At 38.7% G+C, this 20,655-nt stretch overlaps 1 protein-coding gene across 6 annotated transcripts in view; it reads right to left on the reverse strand.

Moving 5' to 3' along the window:
- ptpn2b (protein tyrosine phosphatase non-receptor type 2b) overlaps nt 1–20,655 on the reverse strand; it is a 105,835-nt gene that overhangs the window by 14,333 nt on the left and 70,847 nt on the right. For 5 of the 6 annotated variants that reach the window (XM_073046602.1, XM_073046593.1, XM_073046584.1 and 2 more), the window contains 4 exons: nt 14,712–14,810; nt 10,872–11,009; nt 1,994–2,203; nt 1,309–1,470 (listed from right to left, as the gene is read on the reverse strand). In XM_073046602.1, coding sequence (XP_072902703.1) covers nt 1,309–1,470; nt 1,994–2,203; nt 10,872–11,009; nt 14,712–14,810 — 609 coding nt within the window. The remainder of the gene's footprint in view (nt 1–1,308; nt 1,471–1,993; nt 2,204–10,871; nt 11,010–14,711; nt 14,811–20,655) is intronic. The other variant, XM_073046629.1, reaches the window with a different exon arrangement.

Here is a 20,655-nt window from a genome sequence, read left to right on the forward strand (position 1 = left end):
TCAAAATCTGTGGAGCAAAGGGACTTATGAGTCTTTTTGAAGGATTTCCTAAAGGTTAACTTGCAGGTTAAGTTGGTGGTGAGGTACAGAACTGCAATGTTAGTATTCATTTCAAGAGAACTGAAATATAAAAGCAAGGATGTAACGCTAGGCTTTATAAAGCACTAGTGAGTACTGAGAGCAGTTCTGGGCTCCTTAACTAAGAAAGAATATGCTGACATTGGAGAGGGTTCAAAGGAGGTTCATGAAAATAATTCCAAGAATGAAAGGCTTATCACATGAGGAAACTTTGATGACTCTGGACCAGTATTCACTGGAATTAAGAATAATGACTTGGGGGGGGGGGGGAGGGGTGCGGAAATCTCATTTAAACCTACTGAATGTTGAAAGGCCTATATAGAGTGGATATGTAGAGGATGTTTCCAATAGAGGGGAGCCTAGGATCAGAGGCATAATCACAAAATAGAGGGACGTTCACTTAGAACAGAGATTAGGAGGAATTTCTTTAGCTGGGAGCAGTGATTCTGTGGTATTCATTGCCAGAGGCAGCTATGGAGCACAGGTCATTGGGTGTATTTAACGCAGAAGTTGACGCTCTTGATTGGTCAGGCATTAAAGGATAGGGGGAGAAGGAAGGCGATTGGGGTTGAGGGGGAAATGGATCAGCCATGATCAAATGACGGAACAGACTCAATGGGCCGAACAGTCTAATTCAGCTCCTATGTCTTGTGGTCTAACTCAGGCTGCTATGAAAAGCCGGGGAGGAAAATTGCTGGAGCTATGACAAATATTTTTTACACTTTCCTTAGCTACAGATGAGCTGTCAGGAGACCAGATGATAGCAAAAGTTGTTTCTTTATTAAAGGGCAGCAGGAATAAGCCAGGCAGCTACAGGCTAGTGAAACTTCTCTCAGTTGTAGGAAAATTATTGAAGAAAATCTTATGGGATAGATTGATGTACTTTTGGAAAAGTGGAAGTTGATAATGGATTGTTAGCATAGCTTTGTGCAGGGGAAATCCTCCTTTACTAATTTGATCAAGTTCTTTCGAGGAGCTAACTAATATTGAAAAAGACAGAGTAGGTATCCATTGATAATGATTTAGTAAAGGCATTTAACAAGACTCTGCAGTTTGGCTGGTCCAGAAGATTAAGGAACATGAGATCCATGGCAAGCTGTGTAATTGCATCCAAAACTGGCTTGGTGATAGGTGACATAGGATAGGGTGTGTTTCTGTACTGTCAAACTTTATGACAAATGGTCTATCAATTAGTCAGAAATATCACGGAGGAGAATAAACAGCTTTTACCTGCACTGATGAGTCTCCCATGATATATTTTGCTCCCTCTATAACTGCCATGTATGAAAATCTCAACTGATCTGGGGTCTGTATGAGTCCCATCCGGTATTTCCTCATTTCTAACAGTACTTCTCTGATGTCCACAGAAGATGGATCTTTGCGTTTTTCCATCTGCAAGAAATATATCCTCCTCAGCTGACAGGTTTAAAAAAAAAATTTGCATGTGTTTATCTGCACAGTAACCATAATCATTACAGGCACCTACAAAGTATAGAGTATAGAGTTGCTTTTCTTGGCAAACCACATTCAAGTTTCCACCATTACTTGGGTTCTGCATGGAAAGGGACAGTGAATGGAAAAGCAACCTGTCTACACAGCAAAGGAGCATTACAAGGAACTATTATATGATTAACACTGATGTTTGTACAGTAAGTGATCTGCATTTAAAAGGTCATGATAGCAGATGAATTGCCAATGAAATCAACTATTTATCAGACTATAGAGTCAAAATGAAAAAACTTGCCCCCCCACACCCAAACCTTTTATTATGATTCAACTATTTGTTGAATTGGCCTGAATATTAATCAATCTTAATTTTACATGACATGCAAAAATAATAGGATATAAAATGATATTTCAGACTGAGGCAACCAGGTGCTACTTTCAGTAACTATTTAACTTTATGACCACTCACCAAAACAAGGCATGTATCAACCAAAGAGAAAGTACCAGATCTTCCAATGCCTGCACTGCAGTGAACAACAGTAGGTCCACAATCTGAGTTCAAGCAGCCAGACTCCCTTACTTTGAACAAAAAATTAAGGAATGAAGCAGGGGATTCAGGTACTCCAAAGTCAGGCCAAGTGGTGTAATGGAAATGGTAGATTTCTCTGGTTTCTCCAGTCTAGTGATACAAAAAGAACAAGAAACACAGATAAATCAGTAGTAACATTGAAAAATAGAATATAGATAAAACATTTCCAAATATGTGGTTTAACACCTTTAAACTTCCAAAATAAAAACTTAAGTCAAGAATAAAAGAAAAATCTCAAACTATAGAAGTTTCTTCAGGACCATTACCTAAAAGTTTCAATTTAAGATGTAAATTTACAAAGTTCTAACTTCCAGGAAAACAAATACAACTTTAAGACTTCCTACATCCCATTAAATGAGCTTCTGAAACTAACAGCATAGAAACAAAAATCAATTTATAAAAATTTATTCCAATCCCATACAGAGGATTCTAGTTAACTAGGGCACAATGGGACCAATACATTTTGCCCCAATTAGCCAAACTTCCACTGAAATAGTTAAAAAGATATAAAAAAAAGACAAACTCATGTTTAACTAAGTAACAGGTTATGTATTTAAATTAATTACAGAACAATTTAGAACACTACCAATATCACTACAGTACTATAAAACTGTGTATTAGTTCCTAATATTTATCGAAGAAATTCATCCAGAGTACACAGCTGTGTTCTTTAAGCTGACTGTAAGTGAAAAAAATCAGCGCAGACACCTAGTGCAGATGGTGAACTGTCTTCATACAATGCTTTTGACGTTTGCATCCTCCAAACATTCATTTCATTATAACATTCAATGAGTGTCAATACATTCAAATTCTCTGTAGTTCCTAATTTGTTGAGGAAGTGAAATAGTTTCATTTTCACTCCTGGTCATTTCTGGCATCTCCAAGCCTGAACGCTTGAAACAGCAATGAATTGTCTTATTGCTAGTTTGTCACCAACTATCAGTGACAAAAATCACTGCTTTTTGAACACAAACACATACAACTAATGCTATTTAAAAACGGTTTGTTTCAAGCATGGTGTGGTGTCTAACTGATGCTAGTTAGAAACAGTTCAGCAAAAGCCTCCTGCCCCAGTTAAGGGCCAATTAAACAAAGGGAATCCTGGGCATTTAGTTTTTGTTTTTATAAGAGTTGTCACAAATAAGTGGCTGCCCAGATTAACTGACGGCTCAATTCACCAGAATCCATTGTATTATAATATTGACTTGGAAGCAAAATGCTACAGATGCGCCTTCTGGTACATCAGGTGGCAACCTTGCCGTTTCTTTAGCATTTGTCGTCGAGTTGCTAGCTTGACACTCAGCTTAGCACAGATGGAAAATGTGCAAGGAGCCAGCCGGATTCAAATCTGGGACCACTTGCCTCAAAGTCCGGTGTGGATGCCACTACACCACCGGCCAGCATTTCTATCCTGAAACCCATTACCCAACCTTTAAGTTTCTAACTTAAAGATTCAGACTTTCTGATCAACAGACTGCAATCAGTAAGGATAGTCAGCAATACCCCTGCCATGATTATTCTAAGCATCCTCAGCCCCCATACACTCATGACTGCTTGGCTAGACTCTGCTCTAATTCCGTTGGTAAGTTTGTTGATACCACTGTCATGGGCCACATCTCAAATAACGATGAGTCAGAGTACAGTAAAAAAAAGTGAACTTAGCTACATGATGTCATGACTGCAACCTTTCCCTCAGCGTGAAAAAAAGAGCTAGTCATTGATTTCAGAAAGGGAAATGGTTCACATGCTTCTGTCTACATCAATGGTGCTGAAGTAGAGAATCGAGAAGCTTAAAGTTCCTTAATTTTTAACAATGCGCCATAGGAAGTATCCTATCTGGATGCATCATTGCTTCAATCGGCAAGTACTCTGCATGTGACCACAAGACACTGCAGAGTTGTGGACGCATCTCAGCACATCACAGGAACCAGACTCCTCTCTATGGACTCTGTCTATGCTTCTTGCTGTCTCACTAAAGCATCCATCATAATCAAAGACACCACCTAGACCAGACGCCCTTTTTCTCCCCTCTCCCATTGGGTAGAAGATACAAAAACTGAGAGCACACATGACGAGACTCAAGGACAGCTTCTAACCAACTGTTATAAGACTATTAAATGATCCATCTGTATAATAAAGATGGACTCTTGGTCTCACAATCTACCTCGTATGATCTTGCACTTTACCAGTAGCTTTGACACTTTATTCGGCATTGTTACTATTTTACCTTATTCCAGTTCCGTGCACTGTGTAATGATTTGATCTGTATAAACAGTATGCAAGCTATTCAATCTTGGTAGATTGACAATAATAAACCAAAACCAAACACAACTTGTCAACAATTAACAACTCACTTATTAAATCTCCTTTTGCTACTTTAAAAAAAAAATTCTTGGCACAGTAAAACACTCTGGTCAGCACTATAGTCATGCAGAACTACTGCACGTTATTCCCCTATGAATACCCCAACACACTTACAATATACTTTAAGTAAAAATACACAGAACAATAACTTTCAAGAAATCTCTGAGATTAAATGCGCTTAGAAACCAGGGCACCAGTGAGTTTAAAGGAAGCATGGGGAAACAACACCCAATGAGTCAAATGTCAATCTATCAGGGTTTGCCAAAGAGTAAGATATCAGATGATCAGTGTTCTCTCACCAATTATCAGTGAAATTCCTATAACTTACACATTTTCAGGACCTTACTTGAAAACAGACCAGTTACTTGCAACAAACAAAAACAGGAGTGGCTTCAAATAGATCACGAATTTGCAGAAATCTGAATGGAACAGCGTTTGTAATTAATCATATCCAAAAATCTATTCAGATTCAAGGCTCTAGGAGGGTCAAAATTAAAACCAGAGAAACTGAACGTTTTCTGGAAAAGTACAATCTGAATTGGAAATGGATGCTTTTTGGCTATGTACCAATATCAAAGTCTCTAGCTGCTGAACAAAACATAATTACTGCCCAACTAAGGTCCCAATGCTGTGAATAATAAATATTATGCTATTAGGCCATGATGTTACTTTGACACTCTAAAATAGGTTCAGGTCTGATAGGACACTAATCAGTTGTACTATGGCTGACCCAGGGGGTACAGAAAGAGAGGACATGAGCGACCATCAGGAATACCAGTCAGACAGTGCAGGAGACTCTGTAGTTATCCCCCTTGCTAACAAGTACACTTGTATTTGTCTCCATGGTGCTAGGGTTAAGGATGTCGTGAACTTGCTGCAGGACAATCTAAAAAAGGTGAATAGCCAGAGGTATCAATCACTTAGTAGAAAGGATAAGGCCCTGTAACATGAGCATAAAGAACTAAATGGCCGTTTAAAGAGCAGGACCTGAAAGATAATTGCTTCCAGTGCCATATACTAGTAAACACAAGAATAGACACAGATTAGATGACTATGTGGCTACTGGGATGGAGCAGAAGAATGGATCTATTGAAATGCTTAAGTATTCTGGTTGCCAACATTTGAATTGAAAGCATTTTGTTTGGTCTGGTATGCACAGCTGAAAAACCAACATGAATGGAGCTGAAATCAGTGACCTTGAAGTCGGGGCTAAAAAAGAAATTAAACTTACTGATAAATTTTTAGCAAACAGAATCAATAGTTCTCAAAAGGAATTTAAGAAAATTGTGAGCAAAATTAAAGGTTTAATACCATAAAATTACAAGTCTTATGTGAGAATCAGAAAATGTCTCAAGTGGAGTCTCACATTAAAGACTTGCACATTCTCCATGAAGTTGTTGCTAAGCAACATTATGGGTTTTCTTTAATTTCTATTCCATAGTGATAAGCAAGTTGAAAGAGATTCTTGTTAATAGTCATAGCAAATTGCTGAAACAAATATGCGATGTTGAAGGTTATGTTGCTGAAACAAGCAAAAAGGCTTCTCAAAGTCTAACACGTGTTTTGACTATGTATAAAGCTGAGGATCCACAGGATGATATACACCCAGTTGACAGCGCTTCAAATGTGCGTACTGCAAGTTATGTTGCCAGCAGAACATCTGATGTGTCTGATATCTCTTTGGCATGCATTAAAATGGAGGCAGATTTAACTGCATTATTCACACAGCAACAAATATACATGCATTGGAAGAACAAGAGCAGATGGAAGAACAGCTTTGGAAAAGAAAAGGAGCAGATACGAAGAAGGATCTTAAGCTAAAGTGCTAAAGGCTTCAAGTGCTGTGGGTGCTAAAGGTGCCTCAGTAGGACAGCTTTATGGTGTGTCTTCCTAGGTTGATATGGCACAGAGAAAACCCAACACACTCAATGGGTACATTTGCTCCTCAAATGTTTATGAGCCAAGAGTTAGGATCACAACAGGTAGTTCAGGGTGTACACTCTCAACCGGCACTAAGAAGGCTCTCTGAACCAATGTCATATCCAACAGCTCAAGGTGCTTTTGGGGACATTAACTTAACAATATGAAAACACTCGTTTTTCAGATGATAGAGGTCTGAATTGTACGATGGATGTCATAAGGAAGCAAAATGATATAACAACCTTATTTGTACCACAACAATGCATTGCATCTCTGCCTAAAAGAGATTCAAATCTTTGATGGCGATCCATCGCAATATTATGCATTCATGAGGGCTTTTAAGAATAGTGTCGAAGGCAAGACTGACACATAAGGTGACTGCCTCTACTCCCTTGAACAGTACACTGGAGGTCGCCTCAGAGGTTGTCAGAAGTTGCCAGCCTGTTAACTTGGAGGAAGGATATCTAAAGGTCAAACCTTTACTATAGGAACGTTCTGAAAATGAACAGAACACTGCACCAGCAAAAAGCTCTTTCTTGGCCATCTACCAAATCGGAAGGTATGAAGGCTCTTCAAGACTACAGTCTTTTTCTTTACAGTCAAGATAATCCTTCGGTGTAGAGGCTACTGAGTGTGCAATGGTATATTCACTCTGATACTTTCAAGCCCAAGATCAAGATTAGATAGACTGCTTACTAGTAGGGGGAATCCTCTTCACAGTTAGTTCCATCTAGGATACCTTGGGAATGTTGGTGTTTTCTGCTAACAATATTCTACAAGAAAGAGCTTGACTGGGATGATGCTATACCAACATTATCAGCTGCTCATGAGTGGACAAGCTGGCTGGAAGAACTCTGCCAAATGGGAGACTTCAAGATAGCTGTTTGAAACTCCTGGATTTTGGAGAAGTTACTGTTGCACTGTTACACCACTTTACAGGCACAAGAGAAGATGGCTGCAGAGCAGTGACCTACCTAATGTTGCACAACACGTATTTTCAGGTACACAGTATTTTTGTCATGGGAAAATCTATAACAGATCCATCGAAGTCAGTTTCCATCCCTTGTACGGAACTCAGTTGTTACAAAGGTAAGCCCTCTGGACATACTGTGGAGGAAGGAGTTGCACCTGCAACTTCGTGATTCAGTTTTTTGGACTGATACTACTACTTTGCTGAAGTATATCAAGAAGGCAAGTTCCAGGTTCCAAATCTTCATTGCTACAGTTTCAGGAACTCTTAAGCTCTCACAAGCATCTCAAAGTAGGTATGTAAGCACTTCAAGCAACTGAGCAGATATGGCCTCTGGAAGGTTGAAGGGTGAAGGTCTTTCTGAAGAATAAGGCATGGGTGTCAGGACCTCAATATTTCCTTTCGCCTGAAAGCAAATGGCCTGTGAATCCAGACTGTTTTGGAGAATTTCTGCTAGAAGATCCAGAAGTAGCAAAGGGATTGCTACAATGAATGTCATGCAGATTGGAGAGGTGCTGGAAGCGGTAACACATAATCCATCACTTCTTGTCTTGGACCCACTTGAGGAAGACAATGACCTAGATTCTTAGATTTAAGAACCTGTTCTTATTTCTTATTTGAAAGAGGAAGCAATTGAATATTGTTCAATCTCAGTCTGACTTGGAAGAAGAACAATAAGTATTATTTGGGGAGAGAGGTGGAGGAAGGTCAGATTGGCTAAGATTGTCTCTCAGTGAAGGAGCTCAGAAAGGCTGAAATGGAGATTGTTGGTTTTTTCCAAAGAAAGATTTCCAGATGATTTCTTTAGTTTGCAAAGGGGAGAAGGTGTGAAAAGAAACAGCCATATTTTCAAGCTCAATCCAGTCCTTGAAGATGTACTTGAACTACTTGAGAGTTGGTGGATGGCTTAGTAGGGTGGCCATGTCTGAAGAGTTTAAACATCCTGATGTAACTGGCAAAAGTTCTTCATATCTCAGATATCGCTCTGAGGAATGTACATAAATAAGTGGGATATAGTGACCATCAGCACTCGTTATCAAGGTTTTCCCAAAAATATTGTAGTCCCAGTGCTAGTACAGCTAGACGAAGAATCTTGTCTAAGTGTGTTGTTTGTTGACAGTTGCATTCAATTCCAGGACATCAACACATGACAGATCTACCTCTGGACAAGGTCTCCCCAGATGAACCGTTGTTCACATGTGTAGGAGCAGACTACTTTGGACCTTTTCAAGTGAAAAGCAGGAGTACAGTGAAGAGATACGAGGTTATATTTATTTGTCTAGATATACAAGCTATTCATATTGAAGTGGCATCTTCTTTGGACACAGATTCTTTTGTTAATGCCGTTCCAATGCTTTATAGCAAGACAAGGACAGGTTCATGAACTACGCTCTGATAATGCAACTTTGTTAGAGTTGAGCATGAGTTGAGAGAAGCCATTGAGAAGTGGAATCATTCACATCAATAATGTACTTCTTCAGAAAGAAATGAAGTGGATCTTTAACACCCTGCCTCCTGGCTGGCTCACGTTATGAGGAACATTGGAGAGTCTGATCACGTCAGTAAGAAAGGTTCTCAATTCTACCATGAAGGTGCAGAATCTTGATGAAGTGGATCTTCACACAGTTCTTTGTGAAGTACAGGCAATTATCAATGGTCATCTGAGTACTAAAACATCATCCAATCCCAATGATTTGGAAGTGTTAACAGCAACCATCTGTTGCTTCTAAAGACCTCACATACTTATCACCAGGAGTGTTCCAAAAGGAAGACGTTTATATTCATCATAGATGGAAACTTGCCCATCTGTCAAACTTGTTTTGGAAACAGTGGCTCAAGGGGTATTTAACACAGCTGCAAGAATGTCAGAAATGGTCAAGTGCAAGACACAATTTCCCAGAAAATATTGTGCTTACTGCTAACGGTACTGCGCCTTGAAACTCATAGATCATGGGAAGAATCATTCTAGCCTTTCCAGACAAAAGAGGATCATGACCAAGACTAGCTGTTTGGATTGGCCTTTAACCAAAATTGGTCTTCTACAGAAGGCAGAGGGTTGAGGAGCTACAGCTTTGAAAACTTCATTAATCTGTCTTCTCAGACAGTAGTGATAAAGGTCACTCTGTACTGGGCTAAGTGCTCGTAACCTCTGGCCAAGATGACTTGTCTGGAAGAAGAAAGAGGATATTTGTATGTATGACTTACATGTATGTAAGATTTCATGTCTCCTGATATTTATCAGTATGCAGTTGTAATTATTATAATAATTAAGGGCTAGGATGTAGGAGCCATTTATCTATTTTCTATCTATATTATATTTTGTGTTGTATGTTTATTATGTTCATTATGGTAGTTAGTCACGTGGGTTGCAGCATGGTAGATGTCAAGAGTTTAGTTATGTATTCATGCTTTGTCTTTGGGGTCAGTCTAGTTTAGAGCTAAGGAGTGAACTAGGGGTGGTATCTTCTTTGTTGACTGCTTAATTATGCTTAATATTGCTTAACTACATTTGAATATTCTTGAATACATTCAAGAATGCTTGGCTTAAGTCATAGGCTAAGACTTTATTTTGTTACACTGCTAATGTCAGTTTCATTAGTTTTTAAATCATTTCAAGATTGTTTTGCTAGTTTCCTAATAAAAGATTGATCGTATTCTTCGACTGAGAAACTTTGTTACTGGATTAGATAGTGTATCATACAGGATCAACCCTACTTAGTCTCCAAGTGGTTTTGGTTTGTTCGAGTAAGCACTACAATAGTTTTTATTTATTAAGATACAGCGCAAAATAGGCCCATCCAGCTCTTTGAGCAACACTGCCCAGCAATCCCACAATTTAATCCTAGCCCAATCACAAAATAATGTACAGTGACCAATTAACCTACCAACCAGTATGTCTTTGGACTGTGAGGTGAAACCATTGCACCCGGAGGAAACCCATGCAGACATGGGAAGAAGATACTTCTTACAGGTGGCAGCAGCAGGCTTTAGGCTGCTGAGCAATACAAACATGTTGGTGAAATGGGCTAAAAAATGGTAGATGGCAGTTAAGCCAGACAAATGGCATCTTTGGGAGTACTTGAGGGTAGGAAATACACTAATGAATGATAGGATTTTGGAGGGTACCAAGAGACAAAGAGACCTTGGCATACAAATCCACAGATCCTTGCAGGTGGCAAAAGAGATAGATATCAAGTTAGGGAGGCATATTAGAGTACTAATTTTTATTGATCAGGACAATGAAGTGGGGATATTATGGTTTAAATTTATAAAAACTTGCTCATCTAGAGAGTGGTCAGCATCTCAAATGTAATGCCTACCAGAGTAGTTGAAGTTGGGTCACTGACAGCATTTTGGCAAGTACCAGGCAAGGAATTGACAGTGAAAGGTGCCCACTGGTCAGTGAGGAGGAGTTGAGTCAAATAGCTTGTTTCCATACTGTAGGTTTTATGATTCTATGAAATCAGACCCTTAAAATATCACTTCAGTTAAAAATCTCCTTACAGAGGTTCTCTGCAATTCCAACTGCCGCACAGTGTAGTATGATTTTACATCGTCGCACAACAATCTTAGAGTGAACCCAGTATCTTCATATGACATTGTTTCATCTTTCGTGCTTGGCCAATACTTTTCACATTTTACCTGCAATGCAAAAGATTACATTTAAGTTCCACTTTCTAATAAACCACTCATTTCAAAAGCTATAAAGTTATTATGGTACAGCTACATTAATGAAATTGAATTTAGATGAAGTCCATTTGTATTCAATATCTTGCTCGTCAGTTCCACAGGGAAGAAAAATATAAAATTCATTAACAATGTTATCCAATCTTAAATAGAGACAGATCTGTATAATATTGTGTGCTGTTTGTTGCACATTAACACTGATAGCAGAAGATAAATTTAATTACAATGCCTACACTTTTAAGTTTTAGTGCTATCTCATGGGACGAATTAGCAGGAAGGTCATGCCACTCTCTTTCCAATAATTAAGTGATAGTCCTAATTCTCTAAGTTTGGAGAAACTCTACATAACCAAACTTTAGAATAACAACATACAATATACTTAAAAATCATTAATGCATCTGAAAGAAATTTTGTTAAGGGTACAGTACGAATAGCTGAAAAATGTATTATTTTGAGTCAGAAACAAAAACTGATCAAAGGAGTGAGGTAAACAGAAGGCAGGTGGATCCCTGTGGAACCATACTGCAGTAAATACATTTACTGAGTGATTGTAGGAAGTCAACTGTAGTTATGTGCTTTCACATAAATATTTTCAATATACAATTTATGAAAACAAGTTATGTTGAGCAGCTGATTACTTGCTTCAGCATTGCTAAAATTTTCAAAAAAATAGGAAACAAATAATTCTCTTATCGTCTCCTACTCCATCATATGGCAACATTTTCACTGGTATTTATCTGACTGAAGTCTAGATTGCCTTACAAGCATATCCCTTAATAAGCAAAGCTGTTATCTGGACAAGCAGGAACATTTCTACTAGTATTTTGATTAAGAAGCTTCACTACTTTGTCACATAAAACTTCAAAAGACCTAGATTCCCAATCTATGGTTCTGCCCAATGTATGTTCAAGACAAACTTTTATTTTAAAAAAAGTCTGTGCATTAATGGAGGACAACATGTATTGCTGGAAGAACTCAGCAGGTCAAGCAGCACTATGGAAAGGAATGAAAAAACAATTCGGGCTGAGGCCCTTATTAGGAGCAATCTTGTATTTGATATAGGGCAAAAATGCCCCACAAAGCCCATAAGTATAAATTTGTCAGTAGGTTTCTTGATATCTGCAACAAGGTAATGGATTTCAATGGAACAATCCTGTGAAGTGATTAAATGCTTAAAAACTTTAAAAACTCAAAAAAGCATACATAATAAGGTGAACAGAGAGCAACAAACAAAATATGATTTTCATTATAGACACATGGTTGCAGGATAATCAAAGCTGGAGTTGAATATCCAAGGACATTAAATAGTTAGGAAGCACATGCAAAATGGAAAAGGAGGAAATGGATGGCTAATTAAAGGATTAGTCAGAAACATTAGTTCATAAAATGAAATGTAATGAGTCTGGATGGAGCTCAGTGGTGCAAAAGGACCAGAGATATTGACAATTGTCTACAGACTTCCTAAGCCATAATGGAGAACATATGGTAACACTAGAAATTAAAGATGCATGTAGAAAGGGTAAAACAGTTATATTGAATGATAGCAACCTAAATAATAATAATCTATAAAATCATAACTGAATAGACAGGAGTAGGCTGCCAGGGGTAGTGGTGGAACCAGATACAATTGTAGTGTTTAAAAGGATTTTACATGGACCCATGAATATGGAAGAATATGGATCATGTACAGGCAGAAGAAATTGTTTAAATTAATGTTGAGTCTGAAACAACGTTGAAGAACTTCTGAGCAGTATTACTGCTGTTGTGATTTTGTTTAGCTTTTTAGATCAATATGTTCAGCAGATGAGCAGAGAACAGGCTCTCCTAGACCGAGTATTGTGCAATGAATAGATGGTCACTAAAAATTCTGTTGTATGGGATCTGAAGCAATTGGAGAGCTTCATTCATAATTGTGGCATTAGATAGTCAATGGCTGACAGTAAATAAAGAGTGCAGGAACTGCAATAGTTTTGGTGTAAAACCAAAAGAATAAATGGTGATTAATCAGGATCAAGCCCCACCCATGCTCTGTTCACTTGAAAGGTTATATAAGGAGGTGTCTCTAGGGGGACTTGTCATTTGACTAACTTGTGCCTGAGGAATACAGTAGGATTTACAGCTGAAACTTGCAATCAGTATCTCTAAGTATGTGACTGTTAAGGGCAAAAGATAATATGGATCAATTACAACTATAGATAACAAAAATTAAAGATGGTATAATATCTAAAGTTATACTCGATTGCTAGACAAAGCAACAAACGTGAGCATTGGGAGCAGTTCAGTTTAGCAAGGAAAACAGATTAAAGAGAAAAAGTACACAATGAGAATAAAGTTGCAGCAAACAAATAAATAGATTATAAAAGCTTCCTAAACAATGTTGAAAGAGAAAGTGATATCATGTATAACACCATAAGACATAGGAGCAGAATTAGGCCTCTCAGCTCATCAAGTGTACTCCACCATTCTATCATAACTAATTTATTATGCATTTCAACCCTTCTCCTGTCTTCTTCCCATAACCTTTGACACCCTGACGAACCAAGAACCTATTAACCTGCCCTTTGAATATATTCAATGAACGGCTTCTGCAGCCATTCCTGGTAGTGAGTTACACAAATTCACACCCTCTGGCTAAAGAAATTCCTGCTCATATCCGCTCTAAATGGATGTCACTCGATTCTGAGGCTGTACCCTCTGGCCATAGACTCACCTACTATAGGAAACATCCTCTCACATCCACTCTGTCTAGGCCTTTCAATATTTGATAGATTTCAATGAGATCTCCCCCACCCACCCTCCCCCCCATTCTTTAAAACTCCAGCGAGTAACAGTGCAGACCATCAAACACTCCACATACTTTAACCCTTTCATTCCCGAAATCATTCTCGTGAACTTTTCCTGGACCTTCTCCAATGCCAGCACATCTTTTCTTAAATAAAGGGCTCAAAACTGCTCACCATACTCCAAGGGTGGTCTAACCAATGCCTTATAAAACCTCAGCATAACATCCTTGTTTTTATATTCTAGTCCTCACAAAATGAATGCTAACATTGCATTTGCCTTCCTTACCACCAACTCAACCTGCAAGTCCCTTTGTACCTCTGATTTTTAGATTTCCTTCCCATTTAGAAACTAGCCTATGTCTTTATTCCTTCTATCAAAGTGCATGGCTATACACTTCCCTACACTACATGCAATTTGCCACTTCTTTGCTGATTCGCCCACTCTGTCCAAGTCCTCCTGCAGAATCTCTGCTTCCTCAACATTACCTTTCCCTCCACCTATCTTTATATTGTCTGCAAACTTGGCCACAGAGCCACACTTCTGTCATTCAAATCACTGACAGATAACTTGAAAAGCAGTCCCAAAACCGGACCTTGCGGAACATTACTAGTCACCAGCAGCCAACCACAACTGGCCCCCTTTATTCTCATTCTCTGTCTACTTCCAGTCAACCTATCTGCTATCCATGCTAGTGTCTTTGCTGTAATACCATGGGCTCTTATCTTGTTAAATAGCCTCATACACCAATTAACCTGTTCATTTAAGCAGGATGGTAGACTAAAATTCTCCTATTTACACTATGATACAAATGGAAACAGCAAGTTGCTAGTTATATTAAATTAAATTACAAATATTAATTTATCTTTCACTTACTGATCCCTTTTCAATGACACGATTGAGCATCACAATTGCTCTACTTCTTTGTTCCCAGGCCATTTGCCAGAAATGTCCACATGAATTGGGAAGCGGACCCTGTTATAAGAACACAAACAATGGAATTGAGATTATTTTTTAGAAGTATGATGCATTGTCCTTACCTGGTGGTGGAGTTTTCAATTTCCAGTCACAGTAAATACTTTAAAATTACTTCAAAATTTTACTGAAGCACCAATTAACAAAAATTGAAAGTTTCAGCACAGTAACAAAGGGTGCTTTCAGCTTCTATCCACGTTGGCTACAAAATTTGGCAATTGCTGCAGTAATAAGGTTGTAACAGAACAACAACACACAAATTGCTGAAAGAACTCAGCAGGTCAGGTGAACAGTCAACAGATGAAGGACCTTGACCCAAAGCATTATTGTCCAGTTCCCTCCATAGATGTGGCCTGACCTGGTGAGTTTCTCCAGCATTTTGTGATTTGCACCAGATTCTAGCATTTTCAGCTTCCTGTAACAGAATAGAGCTTCCTGTAACAGAATAGAGTATATGGTAGAAAAATAAATTATATTAGTTCAATAGAAATGTTTTCAGTTACTTTTCAGAAGGTTTAGTTTTAAATGATAAAATCTTTCAGACATTTTTATTTTTTTATTTTTGAGTACATTTGAAAACACATTTCCACAGGCAAAACCTGCTTCTTCTGTTACTCCAACAAAAACAGTAACAAGGAAAGACCACCTGTCAAACAATAACAAGGAGAAAGCTGGTGTCAAACATTAGATTTTAAAATACTTCTTCAGTTTTAACAACTTCTTTCAAATATTCCTTTTAGTCCTTCCTCTCAAGCCCTTTATTTTTCCTACCCACCTGTCTTCACCTATCACATTCTAGCTGAATTCCTTCCCCTCCCACCAACTTCTTATTCTGGTGTCTTCCTCCTTCCTTTCCAGTCTTCAAGGAGGGCCTCAGCCCAAAACATCAACTGTTTATTCACTTCCATAGATGTTGCCTGACCTGCCAAGTTTTTCCAGCATTTTGTGTGTGTTCCTTTAAATTGGTATCAGTTATTTCTCAATCACCACCTCCCCAGCTGGAATCCAAATATGCAAGGAAACGGATTATGCTCTCCCTGTGAACATTGTCTTGAAGCCAAATTGAGTAAGCTATAAGATGGAACAATGAAAATCATGAACTTTGCCAGAGAACATGGTAGTTTTAAACACATTAAGGAACTGAGAATTATTCAAAAGGATCTTGTACATGAGTCACTGAAATCAGCATACAAGTATAGCAAAAATTAGGAGCACAAGAATATTGTTTTCTATAGCAAAAAGGTTTGAGTCGAGGAATAAAAACATTTTACTGCCATTATTTAGGGCTTGGGAAAATTGCATCTGAGAGTATAATAGGAAGTTTTGGCCCTCTTATCTACAAACAGATATAGATCTCATCATGTGAATTTAATAAAGGATAATGAAGATGATATTCACTAGATGAGTTTTTAGGAAGGCAGGTTTGCCATATAATGTGGGTTTCGGTACAGTAGTCCTTCACTTTTTTTTTGTAATTTATTTTTTTATTGAAGTTCATCAAACAAACATTTCCATAAGATGTATTTCAGACATTGTACATATATATCATATAATCATATATATCACAAAATCTCCACAAAGTATTTATCTGAGGTATACACTTATAGAAGAGTGGAAAGAAAAAACAAGCAAAAGGAAAGAACTATGTACAAGTAGGGAGTGATCTTTTCTTTAAACAACAGATTCATTGATTTGTGAGAATAAAATCAGGCCTATGAGGCATTATGTAGTTAAACCATTTTTCCCAGTATAAATCAAATTGTTCCAGCTTATGATTAACAGATGCTGTTATCTTCTCCATTTTGTAAATGTCCATTGTAATTTCCATCCATGTATTTAAAGTTGGGCTCTCCTGTGATAACCATTTCCTCGTAAGAGTCTTTTTACCAGCCACCAACAGTATATTCATTAAATATTTATCTCTTTTCAACCATTCTTGAGGTATATATCCAAAATATATTGTCTTACTCTCTACGGGTATTTCACATTTAAAGATGTCTTGTAGGGCATTGTGTATCCCCCTCCAATAGTTTTTGATAACAGGGCAGTCCCAAAAAATATGATAATGATTTGCATTTTGATTTCCACAATTTCTCCAGCAAACAGGGAAGTTACTATCATAATGGGATTTCTGAGAGGGTGTAATAAAATATCTTATCAAGTTTTTCCATCCAAACTCCCTCCATTTCTGTGAATTGGTACACTTCCATTGATATCTCCATATTGTTGTCCATTCTTCCTCAGATATAATTATTCCTCCTTCCTTCTCCCATTTTGTTTTAATGTATGAAGTCGAAAGTGTTTTAAGATTTGACAACCCCTTATACATGCTTGAAATGATTCTACTACCATTATCTGAATTATATGCTTTTCTAAAGAGCTCTATCAAGCATGTATTTGCCTTGGTTACATTTTTAAGCGTCTTATTAACATATTGTCGCATCTGTAAATACCGATAAAAATCTTGTTTTTCTAATAAGTGTTTCTCTTTAAGCATTTCAAAACTTTACAGTATTCCTTCTTTCATTATGTTGCAAAGAACTGTTATTCCTTTAGCTGTCCAGTCCTTAAATCTAGCATCCAATTTATTTGGTGTAAAATCAGAGTCGTATGCACACCATTTAAGAATTGCAATATCTCCCTCTAGATTATATTCTTTTATGGTAGTTTTCCATATTTTAAGAGTCAGTTTCACCCATGGGTTATCAATAGTATTTATGTACCTTTGCAGGTTCTTATCAGACAAAATTGCTTGTATGGGGATGGGAAGTACCCGCTCCTCAATGTTCTTCCATTGAGTGTCATATGATGGGTTGCACCAACATATCACAGCTCTCAACTGTGCTGCAAAATAATAATGTCTAAGAGAAGGCAAGCCCCATCCCTCCTTTTCCTTTGCTAATTGCAAAGTTTTGAGACGAACTCTAGGCCTTTTACACTGCCAAATATACCTTCAGAGCATCTTGTTCCATTAATTGAATTGACTTTGATTAATCTCTATTGGTAGGGTCTGAAAGAGATATAACAGTCTGGGCAGTATATTCATCCTAATAGACTCAATCCTTGAACTGAGACTGAAAAACGGAATCAGGCTCCATCTTGCCACATCTTCCTTAATTTTTTTATATAAAGGCTGATAATTACATTCTGATAATTTTGCCAAATCTTTTGGCATAATGATGCCCAAATATTTGAAAGACTCTGTATGCCATGCCCAGGGGTATCGACTTTCAATTTCTCTGGGTGGGCTATAGTGATATGAAAGTAATTGGGTTTTATCTATGTTGATCTTGTATCATGATAATTGACCATATTGTTCAAAGGATTGCATCAATTTAGGTAAAGAGTATGTTGTTTGCCCTAGATAGATCAAAATGTCATCCGCACAACAAGCCCATTTATGCTCTGTCCCTTTAATAGTAATTCCCCTGATATCTTCATTTTGTCTGATGTATTGAGCTAATGGTTCCAGATATAACGCGAAGAGTAGTGGTGACCATGCACAATCCTGTCTTGTGCCTCTTTCTAGGGTAAGACTATTTGATAAATATCCATTGATTTTAATCCTAGCAGTAGGATTGTCATATAGTGAGTCCTTCAGTTTTCAAAGAAATGAGATGAGCTCTTTGCAATGTGAATGCTGGAACGTAACTTCCTCTCAGTGGGCGGGGGGGGGGGGGGGGGTGGTGAGAAACAGAAGGTAACAAACTTAGAATAAAGGGCAAATCTGCTACAATTATAGAACAGAACAGTACAGCACAGTACAGGCCCTTCGGCCCACAATGTTGTGCCGACCCTCAAATCCTGCCTCCCATATAACCCATTTTAAATTCCTCCATATATCTGTCTAGTAGTCTCTTAAACTTCACTAGTGTATCTGCCTCCACCACTTACTCAGGCAGTGCATTCCACGCACCAACCACTCTCTGAGTGAAAAACCTTCCTCTAATATCCCCCATGAACTTCCCTCCCCTTACCTTAAAGCCATGTCCTCTTGTATTGAGCAGTGGTGCCCTGGGGAAGAGGTGCTGGCCGTCCACTCTGTCTTTTCCTCTTAATATCTTGTACACCTCTATCATGTCTCCTCTCATCTTCCTTCTCTCCGAAGAGTAAAGCCCTAGCTCCCTTAATCTCTGATCATAATCCATACTCTCTAAACCAGGCAGCATCCTGGTAAATCTCCTCTGTACCCTTTCCAATGCTTCCACATCCTTCCTATACTGAGGCGACCAGAACTGGACACAGTACTCCAAATGTGGCCTAACTAGAGTTTTATAGAGCTGCATCATTACATCGCGTCTCTTAAACTCTATCCCTCGACTTATGAAAGCTAACACCCCATAAGCTTTCTTAACTACCCTATCTACCTGTGAGGCAACTTTTAGGGATCTGTGGACATGTACCCCCAGATCCCTCTGCTCCTCCACACTACCAAGTATCCTGCCATTTACTTTATACTTTGCCTTGGAGTTTGTCCTTCCAAAGTGTACCACCTCACACTTCTCCGGGTTGAACTCCATCTGCTACTTTTCAGCCCTCTTCTGCATCCTATCAATGTCTCTCTGCAATCTTTTGAAAATCCTCTACATTATCTACACCACCACCAACCTTTGTGTCATCTGCAAACTTGCCAACCCACCCTTCTAACCCCAAATCCAGGTCGTTAATAAAAATCACAAAAAGTAGAGGTCCCAGAACAGATCCTTGTGGGAGACCACTAGTCATAACCCTCCAATCTGAATGTACTCCCTCCACCACGACCCTCTGCCTTCTACAGGCAAGCCAATTCTGAATCCATCTGGCCAAACTTCCCTAGATCCCATGCCTTCTGACTTTCTGAATAAGCCTACCGTGTGGAACCTTGTCAACTGCCTTACTAAAATCCATGCAGATCACGTCCACTGCACTACCCTCACCTATATGCCTGGTCACCTCCTCAAAGAACTCTATCAGGCTTGTTAGGCACGATCTGCCCTTCACAAAACCATGCTGACTGTCCCTGATCAGACCATGATTCTCTAAATGCCCATAGATCCTATCTCTAAGAATCTTTTCCAACAGCTTTCCCACCACAGACATAAGGCTCACTGGTCTATAATTACCTGGACTATCCCTACTACCTTTTTTGAACAAGGGGACAACATTTGCCTCCCTCCAATCCTCCGGTACCATTCCTGTGGACAACGAGGACATAAAGATCCTAGCCAGAGGTTCAGCAATCTCTTCCCTTGCCTTGTGGAGCAGCCTGGGGAATATTCCATCAGGCCCCGGGGACTTAACCATCCTAATGTATTTTAACAACTCCAATACCTCCTCTTTCTTAATATCAACATGCTCCAGAGCATCAACCTCACTCATATTGTCCTCACCGTCATCAAGTTCCCTCTCAGTGGTGAATACCGAAGAGAAGTATTCATTGAGGACCTCGCTCATTTCCACAGCCTCCAGGCACATCTTCCCACTTTTATCTCTAATCGGTCCTACCTTCACTCCTGTCATCCTTTTGTTCTTCACATAATTGAAGAATGCCTTGGGGTTTTCCTTTACCCTACTCGCCAAGGCCTTCTCATGCCCCCTTCTTGCTCTTCTCAGCCTCTTCTTAAGCTCCTTTCTTGCTACCCTATATTCCTCAATAGACCCATCTGATCCTTGCTTCCTAAACCTCATGTATGCTGTCTTCTTCCGCCTGACTAGATTTTCCACTTCACTTGTCACCCATGGTTCCTTCACCCTACCATTCTTTATCTTCCTCAACGGGAGAAATTTATCCCTAACATCCTGCAAGAGATCCTTAAACATCGACCACATGTCCATAGTACATTTCCCTGCGAAAACATCATCCCCA

This window comes from Hemitrygon akajei, chromosome 1 (assembly GCF_048418815.1).
Source record: "Hemitrygon akajei chromosome 1, sHemAka1.3, whole genome shotgun sequence".
Taxonomy (NCBI): domain Eukaryota; kingdom Metazoa; phylum Chordata; class Chondrichthyes; order Myliobatiformes; family Dasyatidae; genus Hemitrygon; species Hemitrygon akajei.